Source organism: Mustela nivalis (genome assembly GCF_964662115.1).
Source record: "Mustela nivalis genome assembly, chromosome: 5".
NCBI classification, from domain to species: Eukaryota; Metazoa; Chordata; class Mammalia; order Carnivora; family Mustelidae; genus Mustela; species Mustela nivalis.
This window is the reverse complement of record NC_139024.1, coordinates 1,393,575-1,413,240: the sequence shown is the minus strand read 5'-3', so window position 1 is coordinate 1,413,240 and position 19,666 is coordinate 1,393,575. Positions and strand designations below refer to the sequence as shown.

The window sequence follows — 19,666 nt, the reverse complement described above, 5'->3', positions numbered from 1 at the left end:
CTCGTAGGTGCCCTGCCTGCCTGCTTGCTCTGAGTGCGGACGGTGTTGCTGTCTGTCGGGTGTGGACCTTGTCACCACCTCTGCCTGTGAAACACTCCTACGTGCAGACAGAGGCCATGGCGGACTGTGCCACAGACCTCGGGGCACCTGATTGTTTCAGCTGAACGATCATGGTGAGCCTCGCGCCACCAGGCTCTCTGCCGTCCTCCTCATCAGCCTGCAGACGCTCCCGACACGGCCCATTTTGCAGATGAGGGAAGGGAGGTTGGAGCAGGTGCAGCTGCCTGCTGAGGGTCACAGAGCTGTGGGTGGTGAGTTCATGCTCTGGTCCCGGTTCTGCGACCCCCTGCACCGTGCGGCCATGAGCTGTTTGCGGGATCGTTCACGGCACCGCAGGCTGTTCTGAGCACGGAATGAGGAGCAGACGTCACCAGCCAGTGCCTGAGGAAAGCCCGCTGGTTTGTCCTATGGTGGGAGGAGGGGCCTGGAAGGGACAGGGAGACGGCTTTCCGAGGACACGAGGCCCACTGGGTTACTCAGAGCCACGGCAGAGAGACGCGTGTCCAGAAAATTCAGGAGGCATGGAGCCCACGCTTCTTTCTGTTCCTTTTCTCTCCAACCCCCGATTCTGTCTCTTTTTTTCTGAAACGAAGCCATGTGATGCTGTAAGTCTCTACTTGAACGTGCGATTTCCAGAAAGAGATAAATCATGGTGGCTTGTTGAACTGGGCCCTGACGGAGCTGGCCATTTGGCCTGCTGGATCTGTGCTCCCCTGCCTGGGCCTCATGAACCCTCTCCCTTCTGCCGCGGCTGCGCACACGGGAGACTGTCCTCCATCGTGGTGTCTGAGGCTGGGGAAGGAGCCTGCTGAGACCGCGGACTCGCAGCGGAACCTGGCACCCTCCGTTGGACGCCCTGCTGGCAACATAGTGGGATTCCAGACCGTAGCTGGATCTGAACCAGGTGCTCAGAACCACAACTCACATGATCTCCCCCTTAAATCATAGGTGTTCTTCTCTCCACGTTGTATTTTTGTGGTTTCCTCCACTGGTCACGCATACCGTAATTGCTAAAAAAGTCATGTCCTTTAAAGTAGCATTTACATGGGATGAGAGTTCACCCGTGGAGGGACTTCAGCTGTGCCCTTTGAGAGATGAATCCGAGGGGCAGTGTTTCTGTCTGTGAGCAGGGATCAGGTCTCTACGGTGTAGCTGGCCAGCCCGCAGCTTACGAAGGTGTTCACTGTCCCTCAGGCCCCCGTTTTGAAGCCTTTTTCTGCACCTGAGTCCTGCAATCTCACCCGTTTCTCTCCCAATTCTCATTCCAATTGCTGAGAATTCTTCAGCACACCCTTATCGCCAGAAAACCGTAAGGAAAGAGTGAGAGCTGATTTCTGGTTGGGGTTCATGGATTCTAGTCAGCATGCAGTTTTGCCAATGTTCATAGCAGCAATGGCCACGGTTGCCAAACTGTGGAAAGAACCAAGATGCCCTTCAACGGACGAATGGATAAGGAAGATGTGGTCCATATACACTATGGGGTATGATGCCTCCATCAGAAAGGACGAATACCCCACTTTTGTAGCAACATGGACGGGACTGGAGGAGATTTTGCTGAGTGAAATAAGTCAAGCAGAGAGAGTCAATTATCATATGGTTTCACTTACTGTGGGGCATAAGGAATAACACGGAGAGGAGGAAGTGAGTTGGGGGAAATCGGAAGGGGAGACAAACCATGAGAGACTGTGGACTCTGAGAAACAAACTGAGGGTTTTGGAGGGGAGGGGGTGGGGTGTCGGGTGAGCCTGGTGGTGGCTACTAAGGAGGGCACGAGTTGTCGTGGAGCACTGGCTGTGGAAAATAAGCAATGATTCTTGGAACACTGTAAAAATAAAAGTAAAAAACAAAAAAAGCAATCTGGATTTGTGGAGAGAGGCTCAAAGGAAGAAGTGAGCAGAGCAGGGCCCCAAAAGGTTTAAGAGAAGGCCGCACGCTGGGGCCCCCTTTCTATCCCAGAGAGTTCTTAGCAGAGGTAGAGCCGTGTGTTTTGAAGCCCGGAGGCTGTGGACTGTTCTCCGGGGGCAGGAGCTGCAGCCGGGAGGTGAGCCCCTTGGCTGCCGCCCGAGGGCTGGGCACACCACAGTGCTCGCGTCTGCTGGAGGATTGAACCTTGCAGATGTGCGGCATTTGGCTGCTCTTAGACCTGCCGCAGCAGGAGGAGTAGGTATGTCTCCTCCTGAGATGGGAGCTGACCCCACAAGAGTGTGGCCAGAGCGGATAAAAGGTCTATTGTGTGTGCGTTTTGTTCTTGAGGTAAACCTGCTGACCTTTTGCGAGAGGGTGTGCCTTCGAGTGATTTCTGCCTGTGTTGGAGAGAATGAATGGTTTCCGCAGGGGTGTGTTAACTTCTCTGGGCGGTGAGACCTTCCCCTAGATGAACTGCTGGTACCTTCCCTCCTATATTACTGTTACAACCCAAGACACAGGGTAAGCCTTCTTAAATGTCACCAAGTTACATCTTCAGCATAAATGTTGGTTTGTATCTCAACATCACTTTCAAATTATAAGACAAGTCCGTGGGTTTCATGTTCTGTGTGGTGAGGTGTTTTCGCTAAGGCGTGCACCCCAGCAGGAGACGGTGGTGATTCTTAATGAACCGTGCATGGACGGTTCTGAGCGTAGTGAGCAGGTAAACTCCAAATTCATTCAGAACAGAATTTTCTTTTTTCAGTCCTTCGAGCAGTGCAGTAATGGCGGGGGAGCCAGTGCTGGTTGCCGTTTTGAGCTCCTGGGGAAGAGAGAGCCGCACCTCACGGGTGTAGGGCAGACCTCTTGGGTGACAGGAGTGTAGACATGTTCTCGTGAATCACTCCACAGCCTTGGCATTTCCCCAGCACTCTTCCGCAAAAAGTTCCTCAGTATTCTTTCGTATAGAATGAAATCCAGCTGGAAGCAGGGTTTTCTTGATCTTTGGTTGCACAACTTTTTTTAAAAAAAGATTTTATTTATTTATTTGACAGACAAAGATCACAAGTAGTCAGGGAGACAGAGAGAGAGAGGAAGGGAAGCAGTCTCCCCGCTGGGCAGAGAGCCCGACGCGGGGCTCGATCCCAGGACCCGGGGATCATGACCTGAGCCGAAGGCAGAGGCTGAACCCACGGAGCCACCCAGGTCCCCTGGTTGCATAACTTTTTATTTAAAAAAAAAAGTTTCCTTTTTAAATCTAATGTGCTTTGCTGTGTCAACACGGCCAAATGCATGTTAAGGGGATTAGGGCTTTCCCAGTGAGGGAACGGTGATCTGTGTATTGCATACGGGAGCCCATGTCCTCATGTGCGTGGCCAACTAAGGAGTCAGCAGCAGACGTCGGAACTCGTCTTTGGTTTGCTAGTCGAGGGCCTGTGACTGCAGATGACGCTGTCACCTCAGCATACATGATGGCGTGTATCGTTTGACGAGGAAGCGACAAGCACTGTGAAGTGCTCAAAGTGGGACCCACTATTTGCGTAACAACTGTCGATGACCACTTGGGAGCCAAAAATAATTTATTCCTTGTTGTCCCCTTTTAGGTTCCATAAATGAAAAAGTGCCCCAACGGGAAGGCACAGGAAAGACAGGTAACTATCTTAGAATAAATTTCTATGATGATAATATGCAGCAGCTGATTCAGTCAATGCCTTGTTGAGATTGTGATGTGGACTGTGTGATAAGGAGAGCTGAGCACTTGATTACTTCCTCATTCAACACCCGTGTGTGGGTCCATTTACAGGGGCAGGGACCTGCGGGGCTGGCGTGTAACCCACGCTGCCCACGTGAGGGCCTCCTAGGCGTGGCTTTGCTGGGACCCCGGTGCGGGCAGGTGCCACAGGGGTCTGTCCCTGTGGGAGGGCTCTAGTTTGGTGTTGGGTTCCACATGTGGTTGTGGAGTTCGGGCGGTCACTGTGGCCCATCAGAAAGAGGGGTATGCTTTCCACCTGTGACAGTCATGCCCTCGGGGACTGGGGACAACAAGAACCGGGCAGAGCAGCGGGCCGTGTGCTTTTGGAACCCCTCCAGGGCTCCTGGTTCATCTCACACAGGCCACGGCGCATCCGCCACGACCATCCACGAATCCCAAATATTCTCTGCGCCCCTCACACAGCCGTCGTCCTGTAGACCCAGGGATGTGCCTTTCCTCCTTTATATCAACTTTTAAAGTCAGAAGTTGTTTTCAAGAGAAAATGAAAATTTTTTAGAGCCAAAATTTTAGGCATTTTTTTTTTCCTGATGTAGGTTATAGTGTATGACCCAGTAATAGAGGAAAGTGGTGTAAAGCCAAGTAGACCTGGGTTTCATTCAAGTCCATTCCCAGAAGCCGGCACTGAGGCTGTGGTGGGCATCGTCCCTGCCCTGGGAAGATGGTGGCGTCCCTAAAGTCCTGAAGATAAACGCAGGGACAGGCACATCTGCCGTGAGGACGGTGTGCAAGGGGGCTCCGTGGGGGTGTGCGCGGAGCAGCCCCGTGAAAGGGGGTGGTGGGTGGGCGTGGAGTGTGTGGACGGGGTATGGCATGACGTAGGACAAAACAACCGTATAATTGGGGAAAGTAGCCCATTTTCTAGGGGAAAGACAGCGGCAGCAGAGTTAGAATGCTGCTGGAGCAAGGGTTTACGTCCGGAAAAGCATGTTCAGTGACCAGCATGGACTCGGGTCTGTGCGGCCCCAGGGCGGGCCTGTCGGTATTTTGTAGAGGAGGAAGGGGTGACATTCATGATTGTCACCTCAGTCCGAGGCTGGGGGCCGCGGGGACGGAAGGAAACTCCTTCTGACGCGGCGGGCCTTGCCGTGCACTGCGGAACCGCTCCAGAGGTCACGCGAACATCCCTAGGGAACGGGTATGTGGGCACAGAAATTAATTTAAGGCCAGAACACATTCCTTCTACTGAAGGCTCTTGATATACAGACATGAACACAAGAGAGAAAATGCCTGACATGAAGCCACGCAGCTGGGTCATGGATAAAAATGAGGCCTTTGCTAACTCTAGTGGGGAAACAGCACACACGGCTCTCCCAGTTCTGTTTCATTTTCTGGGTCCGAGTTCAGTAGGTGCTGGTATGTTTGTTGTGCTGGGACAGAACTCCACACGGGCCTGAGCGTAGATGGGGGTGGAGGGCGATCGTGCTGATGTGGGAGGTTAGGGCCTGGACCAGGAGACGCGGGGGCCCCTGGTGCCGGACATGGGGGGTGACGGGGCCTCATCCTCCCTGCCGTGCCCTGAGCCTCGCCGCCATGAGTGAGCTGGGCCGACTTTCTAGGCTGGCTTGGACCCAGTGACTTTGGGAGCAGACTCGTGGCCCCAGAGTGGTGACGCGGCTGGGCCTCAGGAAAAACGTACGGCACTAATAATGTGCCGACTGACGTCATTTCAAAGGACTTCTGAACATGTTTGGTACACACGTCCCCGGCTAGCTTTAGTTTCAGGGAGGAGATGACGAAATACTTGACGGGCTGACGGGTCCAGCAGTGTGAGAGCTTGAGTTCCTCGAATAGGCAGCATTACATTTTTTCAGTGTTCCGACAGAAAGAAAACTCCCCCCCCCCCCAAAAGACCGTTGTGTGTTAAAGTTTTTTAAAAAAAAGCTTTTTGGTTTCCTCCCAAGAAGAGTTTATGAGAAACTTCGTTTTTACTCTTCAGACATCTGGGAAAGTCACGAATCACAGATAAGCCTTGTGGCTGGTGCTCATCTCTCACTATTTAGCGTATTTTAATCCTGAAATTATTATATAACCGGATTGCATGGGCAAGCTTGAGGGAAAGGCACAGGCTGGCTCTTGGGAGCCCTGCAAGGTGCCCTGTGACCGCCCCCAGGGCAGGGGCCTGCTCACCCAGAGCAGACTTCAGCAGCTCCTTCTCCACATCTCCCTGCTAGATCTCAGAACTTTCTAGAACCTTAGGCTCTACCAGGGAACCCACAGTCCATTGTTCTACTGATTAAGGAAAGATTATCCACAGGACCTATGCCTCCAAAGAGATCGCAGAGCGCTGCTGTGACCCCTCAGGCCCCGTTCTGTGATGTTGACTCTGGTCCCTCCATGCGTCCTTTGCCCTAGCTCCTGCAGGGGTGAGGGAGGGGCTGATGGTGCAGGGGTGCCCAGAGCAGGAAGTCAGACTCGATTCTTCGATCTCGACCTTGTGCTCAGGAAGATGGGGCAGGGCCAGAGCAAGGGCATCCGACGTCCCCCAGCCCACACCCCTGACTTGGTCACCCCCGCTCGCTGACTCTGCCGACACGAGTCCCCGCCCCGCTGCTGTGCTCCCTGCTTTATGTTATTCTGTCCCTTGCTCGCCCGTCCCAAGCTGCTCTGGCTCCCTGAGACACCCAGCACCTCCCTCAGGGCCGGTTTTCAGCCGGCACGTGCCTTACGTGGCAGTGCACCAGGGCCCCTGTGAGGTTTATGGGGAGCCCTGCCCGGCTCCGCTCACCCGTGCACCTGGGGTGGTGGTTTTGGCTGATGTGTGGGGTGTATGCAAACCCCCCGCTTCCATCCTGTATGTGCACTTACTGAACTTACTCTCATAATTGTAGTCTCCTTGCAAATCTTTTCCGTTCTGAATTCAGATGATGCCACAGCTCCAGCGCTGGAGACTCAACCCCAAGGAGATGAGGAAGGTGAGCCCAGGGGAAAGCAGGGTCTGGCCGGGGGAGGAGGCGGGGCGCATGGGGAGGACACGGAAACACACTGGGACAGTCGTGGGCAAGGAGAGCGGACGTGAGCCCGGGAGACACCGGCTCTGGCCGGGGGAGGAGGCGGGTGTGCACGGGGCCATCATGGGCCTGGGCAGTGCAGGCAAGTCACGCTGCTGGGAGTCCCCTCCAAGTGGACTGGAATTGGCCACTCCCCTCCAAGTGGACTGGACTTGGCCACTTGCAGCTCTCTGAGGGCTCCTGCTGTCCTTCCTGGAGGGCCTGGAGACGGCTCGTGAATGGGGCCATGTGCTTTCATACAGCACGACACAGAGGTCTTTTTTAAATCAAAATTTATGAGTTGGGATTGTATAATTGGGAGGGCATAAAATATTTATGTCAAAGGGTGTAGACACGTACGTCCTGTTCCTTGCTCACGCGTCGTGTCTGACATCATGTCTCCACTGCAACGCGATGCGTGAGATGGAATTTGTGAGGTCACGTGTGTGCGGGTGTTTCCAAGGGTTTTGAACGTTGTAGTTACGGCAAAGGTGGATTTCCCATTCCTGGCCTTTCCGACGTCACCTTCGGTACTTGCCAAAGGCTCCCAGGTTCTCGGGCCCAAAGGGACGAGGGTTTGAAGGTGAAGTGGTAAATAAGTCAGAGACTGAAAGGTAGAGCGACGAGGCGCTCCGTAGAGAGCGGGAGCAGGAGGGGCTCACGTCCGCAGGCCCCGAGCCGACACAGTGTCATGCGTCGTGCGCTCCCGGAGTCCGTGGACGCCGCAGGTCCGAGGTCACGGGCTGTGAGCGCAGAGGGTGGCTCTGCCGTGGGGTCTCAGTCCTGCCGTGTGACTGGCGCCCGGCAAGCGCTCAGGGGTTTGCCGGACGGTACTGCGGAAAGGGATCGTTCCTGAAATGTCTTCCACAAAATCGTATCTTCCGTGTTGTGGTTTGTGCTGAGTCTTCCCTGAGCAGAACCGCGTGTGCCGCACAAAGGTCCCCTCTTTGCGGCACGAGGGCGGGTTTCTGTCGGGGTTTCTCCCTGGAACCCGCTTCTCTGAAGGGAGGCCAATCGGAAGACGTGTAATTCCGTGACACTCCGGGAGGAGGGAGCGCGGAGGGAAGGCCCAGGCTCCATGTCTGACTCTTGCCCTTTGTTTCACGCGCATAATCATTTTAACGGTTTCTTTAAAAATGTGCACAATGTACGTACTGAGCGCAGCGCCTGTGGCTTTTAGGCTGCCTACCGAGCTCTGTCATCGGGAGACTGTGTTTTCAAGATGTATTGGAAATAATCGTCACTTTGTTTTGGTTTCTTAGATATCGCATCACGTTACCCCACGCTTTGGACTGAGCAAGTTAAAAGTCGGCAGAACAAAACCAATAAGAATGCAGGTAAAAGGGGGCCCGACGCCACTTTGTGAGGAGGGTTTTGGTCGACGCAGGGAGTGGCTTTGTTTTCTGGAAGTTAAGCACGTAGTCCATTTTTTTTCTCAATTTTTGATGACTCACGCAAATGACTCTTGTGACCTGACCACCAAAATGTAGCTCAGATACTGGTGTTTTTATTAAGTTTTCTAAGTTCCTTAAAAGGGTTCTCTGAAAATGTCAAGCAAATGAGAGCTTCGGTGTAAAAATAGAAATATTTGATACTAAGTATTTGTTTTTGACCTCATTTCAGAGATGTCCAAACACTTGTTAATTTAATTCAAAATCCTCAGAACTATGTGGATTGCATTTGCTGCGAAGGAGTGTTTGACAGAGTTTTACATTTTTTAAAAAAGATTTTATTTATTTGAGAGAGAGAGAGCACTGGTGCGTGAGGGGGGAGGGCCGGGGAGGAGCCGACCCCCCGCTGGGCAGGGACCCGGACTTGGGACTCGATCCTAGAACTCCGGGAGCCCGTCCTGAGCGGAAGGCAGTCACGTGACCAACTGAGCCGCTGGGTGCCGGAGAGTTCTGTGTGTTACGGGGACGTCTGAAGAGGGGACCGTGGCTCCGTGGACAGGTTTTGCCGCCGGGGACGCGTCCTGTGCGCTCCGAGCTTAGCGGGTTGTGCGCTTGCCTGGCTGCCCCAGCGGTGCTCCCGTGTGAGGACTTAGTGAAAGAGAGTGACCGTCCAGGGCTGGGTGTTCCGCGGCCGGGACCGCAGCGTGATCACGGGGCGGTGCGTGACGGCCCCAGGCGCGGGCGGCGAGTGTCCGCAGAGAAACAGCCTCCGAGTCCCAGCTCGGCCGCGGGTGGTTGCGCGCTCTCCTTCCCGTGTTCCCACGCCACCTTACAATTAACAGAAAGAAATCGGAAGTTTGTCTTCCCCTCCGTGTGCCCGACGCGCACGCTGAGAGGGACTCCTGATGGGAAACCCCGAGTCTGGGTGTCTCGAGGCCCCTGCAGGGCCCAGGACAGAGGCTCTGCGGTGGGGACGGTCACTGACCCAGCACCCCCGAGGCAACACGGAGAACGAGCTGCGGAGGCGCCTTGGGAGGGCCGGGCTGGGCGGGCCTGCCGTGTCCTTCTGGAGCGACTTCCGCCCCCAGGTCCCCAGTCCCCTCCTCCAGCCCCGCAGCACGACGCTCCGCTCCCTTGTCGCTGCCGAGGACGCCCCCGGCACGCGTCGTCCGGGGTTGTAGCCCCGCCGGGCTGAGATGAGGAAGGGAAGATCCACGGGTCTGACTCTCAGATACACGCGTGCGAACGGCAGGGAAACCGTGATCATGTCTCTAGAATTTGCGTTTTTTTCTCTGGAGTGATCGGGAGAAGTTGTCCTGTCGTATAAAGGATCAACAGCATCCTTCTCTCACGAACTTTAGTACCAGGGAGATTTTCTCGGTCTTGTCACTCTGGTGCCCGAAGCGATCTCGTTAGATTTGCCCTGTAGTGTGTGACGCGCGCGGGAGAAATGAAGAAAAGGTCGTCTGTTTTCCGTGGGCCTTGGAGGCGTCTCCTGGGAGAAGCAGGGTGGCCCTCCCCAGCTCTACTTGAGGAGTGCGTAGGAAAGGATTCTGAACGATGTCCCTGGAAACGCGCATTCTCCATAGAAGCAATTTGATGTGTCAGAGGACATGATTTCAGGTTTTGACAGAGTAAGCTGCCTGTGGACACATGCGTCTCTGTCACTCGTCACGGGGTCTTACCAGAGTCCCAGGCCGACGGCAGCATGCCAGGCGCTCGCCATGTAGGGGCTGAAAATGATGTTTCGGGAAATGCCCGTGTCCCTAAGTCACCGTCTGCTACGATCTGGTTTCAGTCAGCCTGTGTGAGCAGACTTACAGAAGGTGGCACTCGCTGCTACCTGGACACAGGGCAAGGAATTCCTGGGTTCTCCGTTGTCTAGATGCACGTTCTTTCCCAGGGTCTGAAGAAGGTCCCAGCAAACTGGTATTTTACAAAATGAAAATAGTCTTGGATGGGCGCCGTGGAACAGTGAAACCATTGTTGAGGTTTCAAATGCAAAACGAGCTTCAATTTTAATTTTTTCATTTAATTTTTAATTTCTTAATTTCAAGGCGGGGGAGGGACAGAAGAAGAGACAGACTGTCAAGCAGGCTCCATGCCCCGCGCAGAGCCTGACGCAGGGCTCGCTCGCAGGACCCAGAGACCCTGACCCCAGCCGAAGGAAAGAGTCGGAGCTTAAAGGACTGAGCCACCCAGGCGCCTCTAATTTCTATTTTTATTTATGTTTATTATTTTAATTTATTTATTCAACAGAGAGTGAGAGATCACAAGTAGGCAGAGAAACAGGCAGAGAGGGAAGAGGAAGCAGCTCCTGCCGAGCAGAGACCCCGATGCAGGACTCGATCCCAGGACCCTGAGATCATGGCCTGAGCTGAAGGCAGAGCCTTCACTCACGGAGGCACCCAGGCACCCCATTAATTTTTATTTTTAAAAGATACTTTTCTAATGATCTTCTCTGATAGAAGCAGGCACATTTATTTAACGAAGCACAAATAATTGGTGATTCTTTCCTCTTCTGCACGTTTTTAAGGAGCTGTTTGTCCTCGCTCTTGCATTCCCTCCCGCAGAAGAGGCCAGACCCGGAGTCCATTTCTCTTTCCCTCTGATGTTTCTCTGTGAGTTCAAAGTCCCTCCTATTTGCCCTGCGAGCTTGTGTTAACATAATGTACTATTACTTATGCTACAAAGTACGCAGAATGCGATCGCCGTGCACAGTGAGTGTGTGCCGTGGGCCTGTGGTCAGCAGGCTTTGGAACGTTCCGTGGTGTTCACTAGGAGGGACCTTTCCTGCAGAGGAAACTGGGGTTCTCCAGGCTATGAGAATTTACACACAGTGGGCACTTAGTGTTTATTAAATTAGTAAAGAGTTTGACCATTATGGTTTCCACGGGCTCTCTGATGGCGTCACTACTACTTTTCCCTAAAACAAACTCAATGAAGCAAACAACAGAAAAAAACAGATAACTAGAAAAGAGAATTAATTTCAGTTTCAGAGAATTAAGTTCAGTTTGACCTTTGCACTTTTATTAGCCGAAATCCAATACAAACATGAATGAAATCATCTGTTGGTGATTCATTCCACGAGAAGAGCGTCAGTCCGTTACGTGAGTCATCATACATCGATGAGTAAAACCTGAAATCGTGCTTTGGTTAAGAATGTATGACTCAGTTTCCTTCTCACTGTAAAATCGAGAGTGTCAACTACGATCTTGAATCATTTATTCTGTGGCTTTATTTCTATCCAATAAGATATAAAAGTCGATCACAAAATTTTAGCAGCGGAGTGGTTTGGTGACACAGTCGTTGAATTCTGTGGAATTCGTGTGTAGAATGTGGACGGAGTCAGAGGTGGCTCCGGAACAGGAAAGGTCTCACTCCTGAGAACAGAAGCTCAGTGTTGTTCGCCGGACGGACCGGACCGGACCGGGACTCCGCGGAGCGAGTGACTTGGGCCCATCTGGCCGCGACCGAGAGCGCCTCTCGCAGTGGAAGGGGCCGTGCACGCCCCGTGGCCGGAACAGGGAAATGCAGTGCTGACTGTCAGAGAGATGGGGCGATTCGGTGCGTGGCTGAGCTTTCCTCAGTGACCGATGTCCTTCGTGGAGAAGCACGGCTGTTGGGCCACAGAGGATGGGCTTTAGCGCGATTCTGAAATCGGACCGTGGAAGAAGCCACAGGGACGACCTCGCTCAACCCAGTTCATGGAATGATCGAGGAAGCAGACCTTGGGACAGACGAGTCGCTCACTGCAGGTGGCACGGCGGATGCGTACTTTATAAAAAATGCGCTGTCCCTTACGGAGAAGCCAAGTTGCACGGCCATGAGCGTCTTCCCTTGGAATGTTCTAGCAATCCGTGAGGCTTACTGAGAGGACGAAAACCCCACGAGGCGGAGAGCGCAGGTGTGTACTGGCCTCGGGGACCGGGGATGAGGCCGTGTGGTCCGCTCAGTCGCTCCTGGCCGTGGCTGCCCCTCCGGTGTGCTCACTGCTCCCCGGGACTCGGACCTCCCTTCACCCTGAGCTCTGGTGCCCTCAGTCTGCGTCCTCCTGGGGACGTGTGGTGCTGCTGGCCCCGCTCGGCCCCGCTCAGCCCCGGCTCAGCCCCGGCTCCCTGGCCCTCCTTACCTTCCCACGTAATGGACACGTTCTGGCTCTTCTGTCCTGCCGAGTCACGGGTCGGGTCCTTACAGGTTTTCGTGATAATCTGGCTCTTTGCAGATGAGCAGATTCAGGAATCCGCCCTTGAGCCCCGCGACAGCCCGATGGCTGCGTGGCGTCCGGACCACTGGGACCAGGCCTTGTCACCGTCTGCCGCATCAGGTCCACCGCATCAGGGTCCGGCTGCGGAGCAGCATGTGCAGGGCATGCATCAGGACAGGCTCGCTCTGGGGGTGACAGGGTGACTGGGCCACATCTCTCTGTGGACTCGCACACGTGGTCTTTCTTGCTTTCGCGTCGGCCGGTGTTCACGTCGGATGCTTACCTCCGGTCTGTGTCTGAAAATCTCTTCACGGACGCCCGTCCTGTCTTCGTGCCGTGAGGACGTGGCCATCGCAGGTGTCGCTGTCTCAGCTCCAGAGGTGACCGTGATGGAGTCAGGAGGGAATGGCCGTGACCGTCCTTCCGATGTCGCAGCCGTGACCCTCCTTCTTCCGATGTCGCGGCCGGTTCCGTGGCATCTGGGCGGCCTCACGTGACACCAAGTGGGACGCCCGCGGCGAGGCCTTGTGGTCTGCTAATGTGTTGGGACCTGGGGGGTCGGCGACAGCGGCTGATGCCTCCCGCCAGCTCCGCACCCCCAGCAGCGGTGACGGCATCGGGGAGCTGCGGCGAGTCCGTCGTGGGCCGTCCTGCCCCCTCTGCCTGGCCTGCGGAACAGGTCGGCGCTGCGGTGCATCCTCTCTGGGGCTCGTGGGCGCGGGCCTGTGCCAGGAGGGACGTCACCCCGGGGAGTGCTTGGCACCCTCTCCCTGGAGGGGCAGGCAGTTGTTAATTTGGACACCAGGACGGTTGTATCCTCCAATCCGCGTGCGCCCTTCAACCTCCTACTTCCCGCCAGGGCCACACGTGCCCAGGCCTCGGTGCCGACCCCACAGTTGCTGGGGTCAGGCCAGAGTTTCCCGATGAGGCCGAGAGGCCTGGGAGGGGGACCAGGGGACTGAGAGGCGCTGGTGGCCCAGGGCAGTCTCTGTGTCTGGGGTGTCGGTGCTGGGGGCCATCACACCGAGGGTCTGGGGGTGAGAGAGGGAGGACCCCTGCCGGCCGCAGCTGGCAGCTTCTGGAAGGACAGCGTCTCGGGGAGGCGGGGCCCTGGTCTGCGGTGTGGCCGGCGCTCCCCTTGCCTGGCGGAGGGAGGACGCGGGCTCCTGGCTGCGGGTCACAGCTCCGCCCCATGAGGCCCAGGGCAAGGAGCAGGACCTGGGCCGCCGTTGGAAGGCCCCCGACAGGCTCATTCTGATGCAGGGGGTGAGCTCTGTGGGATCGGGCCCCACTGCTGTCTGTACCTTTTCTGTCACCGTGCGCTGGCCTCCGGTGGGTCACCAGGAGGCATTCTGTCCTGCAGGCGACCTCACGACCCTTCTCTAAGACCTGTTGGCTTGGGGCTGGCGGGTGGAATCTGCCATCGTCCCCCTGGGCCTGAGCTCTGTCGCCTCTGTCCTGAGTCAGGTTTGTGGCACTGTTGGGCAGCAGCCCCGTTGGGCTCTAACAGCGCACAGTTCCCGGGGTACGGGGGACCTAAGAGCACAGCCCGGAGGGGAACAGAGACGGCCGTGGTGGCGTGAGTTGTCTGCCCAATGACGCGGACGCAGCCTCCCTGCCGACCTAGTGTCCTGGCCCTCTTGCCCGACCTCCTGTCCTCTGCCCGGTCTGAAGCCTCAGACCTTCAGGCCTCCACATTTCCAGCCTCCGTGCCTGTCCCGCCTCTGGGGACCTGCGCTCACTGGCCAGGGAGACAAGAGACCAAGCGGCTTGCGGTTCCGCAAGTTGGAGAGAAAAGAGCTACACGCCGGGAGTGATTAAACCCGTCAGGAAGCCCTGCCCGAGCTCAGAGCCCACCAGGCTTGTCCGACCCAGTGTTCCTGAGCTGGGGACCACCAGGAGGAGGCTGGTGAGCGCTCACTCCCGGGTCACAACCCATGGCTCCGTTCCCCTCGCTGGCACACGGTGAGGTCCCCGGGGGTCCGTCATGCTGGTATCTCAGGACAGAATTCCTGCACACGGAGGCCCCACCAGCTGCCTGCACGCCACCCTGGGCCCAAATGCAGAGCCCAGCAGTGCCCCCAAACCTCCCAATCCCTAGGGCCCAGCAGCTCCTGACTGACACAGCCCTGCTGCCTGGCCACACACTAGGAGCTCCAGAGATGGTGCTCCATAGCTGAGCATTTAAGTCCGCTGCTCTGAGCGAAGCAAGTTGCCCTCCAGAAGTCAGGGCTCCTCCCAGCAGGACGGGGGGCGTCTCAGAGATCAGGTGAGGGTGTGGCATGGGGGTGGGGGACGCTGCGTCGCCAGGCAAGCAACACAGCTGCCCTCTCAGGGAGCACCAAGGAACCCTGCCACCATCTGATCTGGGCCCCCAGGTTCCAGTTACGTCCCCGCCTCCGTGCGGACACGGACTTGTTCTCTCTGTGAGATGCAGTGCTCGGGGGCCGGTGGGACTCAGGCCCACAGTGGGTCACGTCTGAGGTCTCTGTTGGAGGGCATAGGTCCAGCATTAGGGTGAGCCCGCTGCCCTGCTGTGGGGAAGCTGAGGACCGTGGCCGATCTCTGTGTTGGGCCAAAAGCTGACCTCTCTGGTTGCTGCCAGTAATGACCTGGACGGCGGGTAGACTGCAGAGCACCCGCCGTGTAACCTCTCACCCCCGTGGGAGACTCAGCATGGTTGACCATGGCCGCGGGCGTGGAGGCCGCCCGGCCCCAGGCCTGGGAGCCTCTGTGCAGGCCCCGGAGGGCTGAGCTCTCCCCTCCTGGCCCGGGTCGCAGTGCCCTGCTTGGCCCTGCTGGGGCTGGGAGGCGGACCCTGACCCCAGACTCCCTCCAACGCTGGGGGCCCTGGCTCGGGGGGGTGCTGCAGGCTCTTCCCCGGCTCAGAGGGAGGGTCCGTGTGGCGGGCTTCGTGGCACTTGGCGTTCTGTCATGGGTCACGTCCGAAGCTGCCAGTGCGGCGTGTCTTTCTCTCTTTGCCTGTGGCTCCTGCACAAGCTGGGCATCGGGCCGCAGACGTGGCCCTTTGGAGACCCTGGGGAGAGTGCGGCCGGGATGGGTGGGCAGCCCTGGGAAGCCTCTGGTTCCACTGGTCTTTTTAAGTTGTGTGTGTGGGCGGGAGGGAACTTGGGGCCTGTCTGTCCTCTCTGACGTCCTCCTCCCACTCCGGGGAAAATGCTTCTTCCTCCTCCTTGAGCTCGTAAAAACAGCTCTGTTTTCTGTCCAGGGGGACGTCCGTGACGCCCACGACGCTCCACGGTTGTATGGAACCCCTCAGTGGAAACATTCTTCTGCTTTCTTCAGAGTTGATAATTGTTGTTTTATTGCACATATTAAAATTAGGGCCAGAAGATAATTATCTTTTGATTCTGCTTTAAATCATGGTAAATTGCATTCTCTTGGGGAGAGTAACACCCGTCATGTTCTCTTCCGCGTTCCCGAGTTTCCAAGTCTTTGTTCCCCGCTTCCCTTTTTACTCTGTGTTTCAAATGTGGGATCAAAAAAAGCATCAAGACACCGACCAGATTTGAAGTGATAAAACCTCTGTTTTTGCACAGATTTACGTATTAAAGTAAGTCCGTAACTTCTTTTAAATGTAGACTGTAAAAGCCCATTTTTAAAAAATTAATTTATTTATTTTCAGCATAACAGTATTCATTGTTTTTGCACCACACCCAGTGCTCCATGCAATCGTGTCCTCTCTAACACCCACCACCTGGTACCCCGACCTCCCACCCCCCACACCCAGTGCTCCATGCAATCCGTGCCCTCTCTAATACCCACCACCTGGTACCCCGACCTCCCACCCCCCCGCGACTTCAAACCCCTCAGATTGTTTTTCAGAGTCCATAGTCTCTCATGATTCACCTCCCCTTCCAGTTTCCCCCAACTCCCTTCTCCTCTCCATCTCCCCATGTCCTCCATGCTATTTGTTATGCTCCACAAATAAGTGAAACCATGTGATAACTGACTCTCTCTGCTTGACTGATTTCACTCAGCATCATCTCTTCCAGTCCCGTCCATGTTGCTACAAAAGTTGGGTATTCGTCCTTTCTGATGGAGGCATCATACTCCATAGTGTATATGGACCACATCTTCCTTATCCATTCGTCCGTTGAAGGGCATCTTGGTTCTTTCCACAGTTTGGCGACCGTGGCCATTGCTGCTATGAACATTGGGGTACAGATGGCCCTTCTTTTCACGACATCTGTATCTTTGGGGTAAATACCCAGGAGTGCAATGGCAGGGTCATAGGGAATTTCTATTTTTAATTTCTTGAGGAATCCCCACACTGTTCTCCAAAGAGGCTGCACCAACTTGCATTCCCACCAACAGTGGAAGAGGGTTCCCCTTTCTCCACATCCTCTCCAACACACGTTGTTTCCTGTCTTGTTGATTGTGGCCATTCTGACTGGTGTAAGGTGATATCTCAATGTGGTTTTAATTTGAATCTCCCTGATGGCCAGTGATGATGAACATTTTTTCATGTGTCTGATAGCCATTTGTTCGTCTTCATTGGAGAAGTGTCTGTTCATATCTTCTGCCCATTTTTTGATAGGATTGTCTGTTTTGTGTGTGTTGAGTTTGAGGAGTTTATTCTAGATCCTGAATATCAACCTTTGTCTGTACTGTCATTTGCAAATATCTTCTCCCATTCCGTGGGTTGCCTCTTTGTTTTCTTGACTGTTTCCTTTGCTGTGCAGAAGCTTTTGATTTATTTTAAAAAGTATTAATCTCCAGAGTGAAGACGCTGGCGCCCTCTTCAGCCTCACACCTGTGGCCCAACCACAGTGTGCGTCACTGAATTTATTCAATTTTCCTGATTATAAAGGAAAGCTTTAGTTTCGATCACGTGTAATTCTTAGATTTCAGTATCCAAACATGGTTAAAGAACCGGGACACAGCGTTGCAGTGTGAGGACGGGGAGTAGTGGTGAGAAGCACGTCCCGCCCACTGGGCCTGAAAGCTCGGGCCGGCGTGTGTCCGTCGCAGCTCGGGCCGGCATGTGTCCCTCCGAACTTCATCCTCTCACCGGGCAAAGACATGCATCTGCTTCTCCGCTGAGGTGACGAGCTCTGGTGTTGGACAGAACACCAGAGAGAATCTGATAGAACGGATGGAAAGCTTGTCCCACACCGGCAGAGTGCCGTGTGTTTTAACAGATAATAGACTCTGGCTCTTGTCTCCTAGGGAGACACTTTTCCAAAATCTCTCAGTGGCAGAGGCTTGGATTTCGCCCAGAGTTGGGGTTCCGGATTTCCTACCCCCGCATGGCCGGTCAGACAGGCCTCTTCAGTTCCCAAGCCGGTGCGCTCACCCTGGAAGGACCGCGGTCCCGTCCTCTGGATGTCGTCTCTGCGTAAGAGCAGACTGGGCTGCCCGGCCGTGGTGCACTTGCCGTGAGCTCTTGACCAGGTGCAGGCCTGGACTCGGGGGAGGGGCCGGCGTGACGGGAGTGATGGGAGCAGCCCGTGGTTGGGCTACAGGTGTGGAGCCAAGGAGGGTGTCAGCGTCTTCACTCTGGAAACCGAAAGCCAGTTATGTGGTAAGGGACACTCCGGGGGACCGGAGGTGCCTGGAAAGAGACAGGTGCACCGCATGCTGAGAAGGGGCTTTTGGGCACGGCGCACATACAGTGTGCGTGGGAACACGACACACAGAGCGGGCAACTGTCCCTTTCCTGGGTGTCTGTGAGTTAGTGGCAGCCTTTCCTCCAGCAGAAGACCAGCTGCGGCAAGACCCTCCCATGGCCTCTGGGACAAGCTGAGGGCGGGAGGTCACTGGGGCTGGTTTGGGGTTCCCTCCGCGCGACCCTCGTGAGCTCCTATCCCTCCGCGCGACCCTCGTGAGCTCCTATCCCTCCGCGCAACCCTCGTGAGCTCCTATCTCTCTGGGTCTCAGCATCTCAACTTCAAAGCGTAGCATGGACACCGAGCGGGCAGGAGTCCGCCCAGGCCAGTGGGGCTCTCCGTGCAGCCAGTCCCAGGGGTAGGCTTAGTTCCCAGGGGTCTGTGTCTAGGTCAGTCCCCGGCTTGGCACACGGCGAGAGGATGCTCCTCAAGAACCCGTGCCTGTGTGTTCATTGTAAAGTTGCTAGAGACCCAGGCTGAGAATCCGGTGGTAGAAGTTGTGAGAACGGAGCAAGGAGCAGGTGCGCCGAGGAAAGGCTTGCTGGTCGCCGTGACGCTCCTGCGCTGTCTTGGCTCCTGACGCAGCCCTCCCTGCAGACGGAGAAGAAACGCCTCTCCCTGATGTTCACGCTTAGGAGTGGACGCTTGTGGAACAGACCTCCCCGTGGTCCTGTCTCTGCGGTCTTCCCACCAGTTAGGTTAAAACCTAAGTCATAATCAGGGCAGCTCACGAGCTAGGGAGGGTCTTCCTGGACACGACCCACAGGTAAAGGAGATTAGATTTCCTTCCTCGCCCACCGGGAGAGTGCGGAGGGGCCGTTCTGACCAGGGCGGCCCTCCTCCAAGAGAGTCTCGTCAGGGGCCTCTCCCTCCCTGGCTGTGCCGTTTGTTGTGCGGGGCGAGTTGCACAGAGCTGGGCCAGCCTGCGCTGCTTCTACCGGCCCGTCTTCCTTCCAGATGCAACAAAGTTGGTGTTTCCGGTATAGTCTCTGCGTTGTGCAGCTATCACCGTCGAGTTTTAGAACATTCCTTCACACAGACTAATCCCCGAGCCCCGTGTCCCCGGCAGCCGTTCCCCTTGGCCAACCCCCAGCCCCGAGGAATGCTCATCGGCTTCTGTCCCTGTCGAGGTGCCCGTTCTGTGGGTTCATGGCGGTGGTCAGGCAGCTGTGGTCTCTGGAGACCGGCTTCCCTCACCCTGCGGACGCTCATGAGGCCCGTCGGAGCTGGAGCCGGTGTCTGTGGGCCTCACCGGCTCGTGCCTGAGCGACATTCCGTGCAATGTGACCACCTTCAGGCTTCATCCACTGATGACATTGGGTTGTTGACAGTTTTTGACAAGTGAACCAGGGTTCTCTGAACACGCGTGTGTGCGTTGGTTGTGGACAGTTTTCCCTCCCCTCGAGGGCCGAGCTGAGAGAACCGCCAGGCTCTGTGGCGACTCGAGTTGAACATTTTTGGAGCCGCCGAGCCCGTGCACCGTGGAGACCCTGGTCAGCAGCGCGGGAGGCTTCCAGCTTCTTCTCGCCCCCTCCTACGCGGCTACTTCCCGTCTTCTAACACAGGGCCAGCGGTCTGATGGTGTCTGAGGTCTCGTGCTCTTACAGGTGTGAGCCCCGTTTCCACGGTGACGGATGACGGACCCCTTCACGGGCTCGCTGGCCCATGGCGTGTCTTCCCCGGAGAAATGTGTCCCCCGTCCTGCGCGC

General features: G+C 55.8%; 1 protein-coding gene across 2 annotated transcripts in view; it reads left to right on the top strand.

Moving 5' to 3' along the window:
• The window catches only part of SMOC2 (SPARC related modular calcium binding 2), a 143,086-nt gene that overhangs the window by 60,306 nt on the left and 63,114 nt on the right, over positions 1-19,666 (top strand). The window contains exons 5-7 of one of the 2 annotated variants that reach the window (XM_082730437.1): positions 3,570-3,617; positions 6,601-6,651; positions 7,989-8,063. In XM_082730437.1, coding sequence (XP_082586563.1) covers positions 3,570-3,617; positions 6,601-6,651; positions 7,989-8,063 — 174 coding nt within the window. Of the gene's footprint in view, positions 1-3,569; positions 3,618-6,567; positions 6,652-7,988; positions 8,064-19,666 lie in introns of both variants that reach the window. The other variant, XM_082730436.1, reaches the window with a different exon arrangement.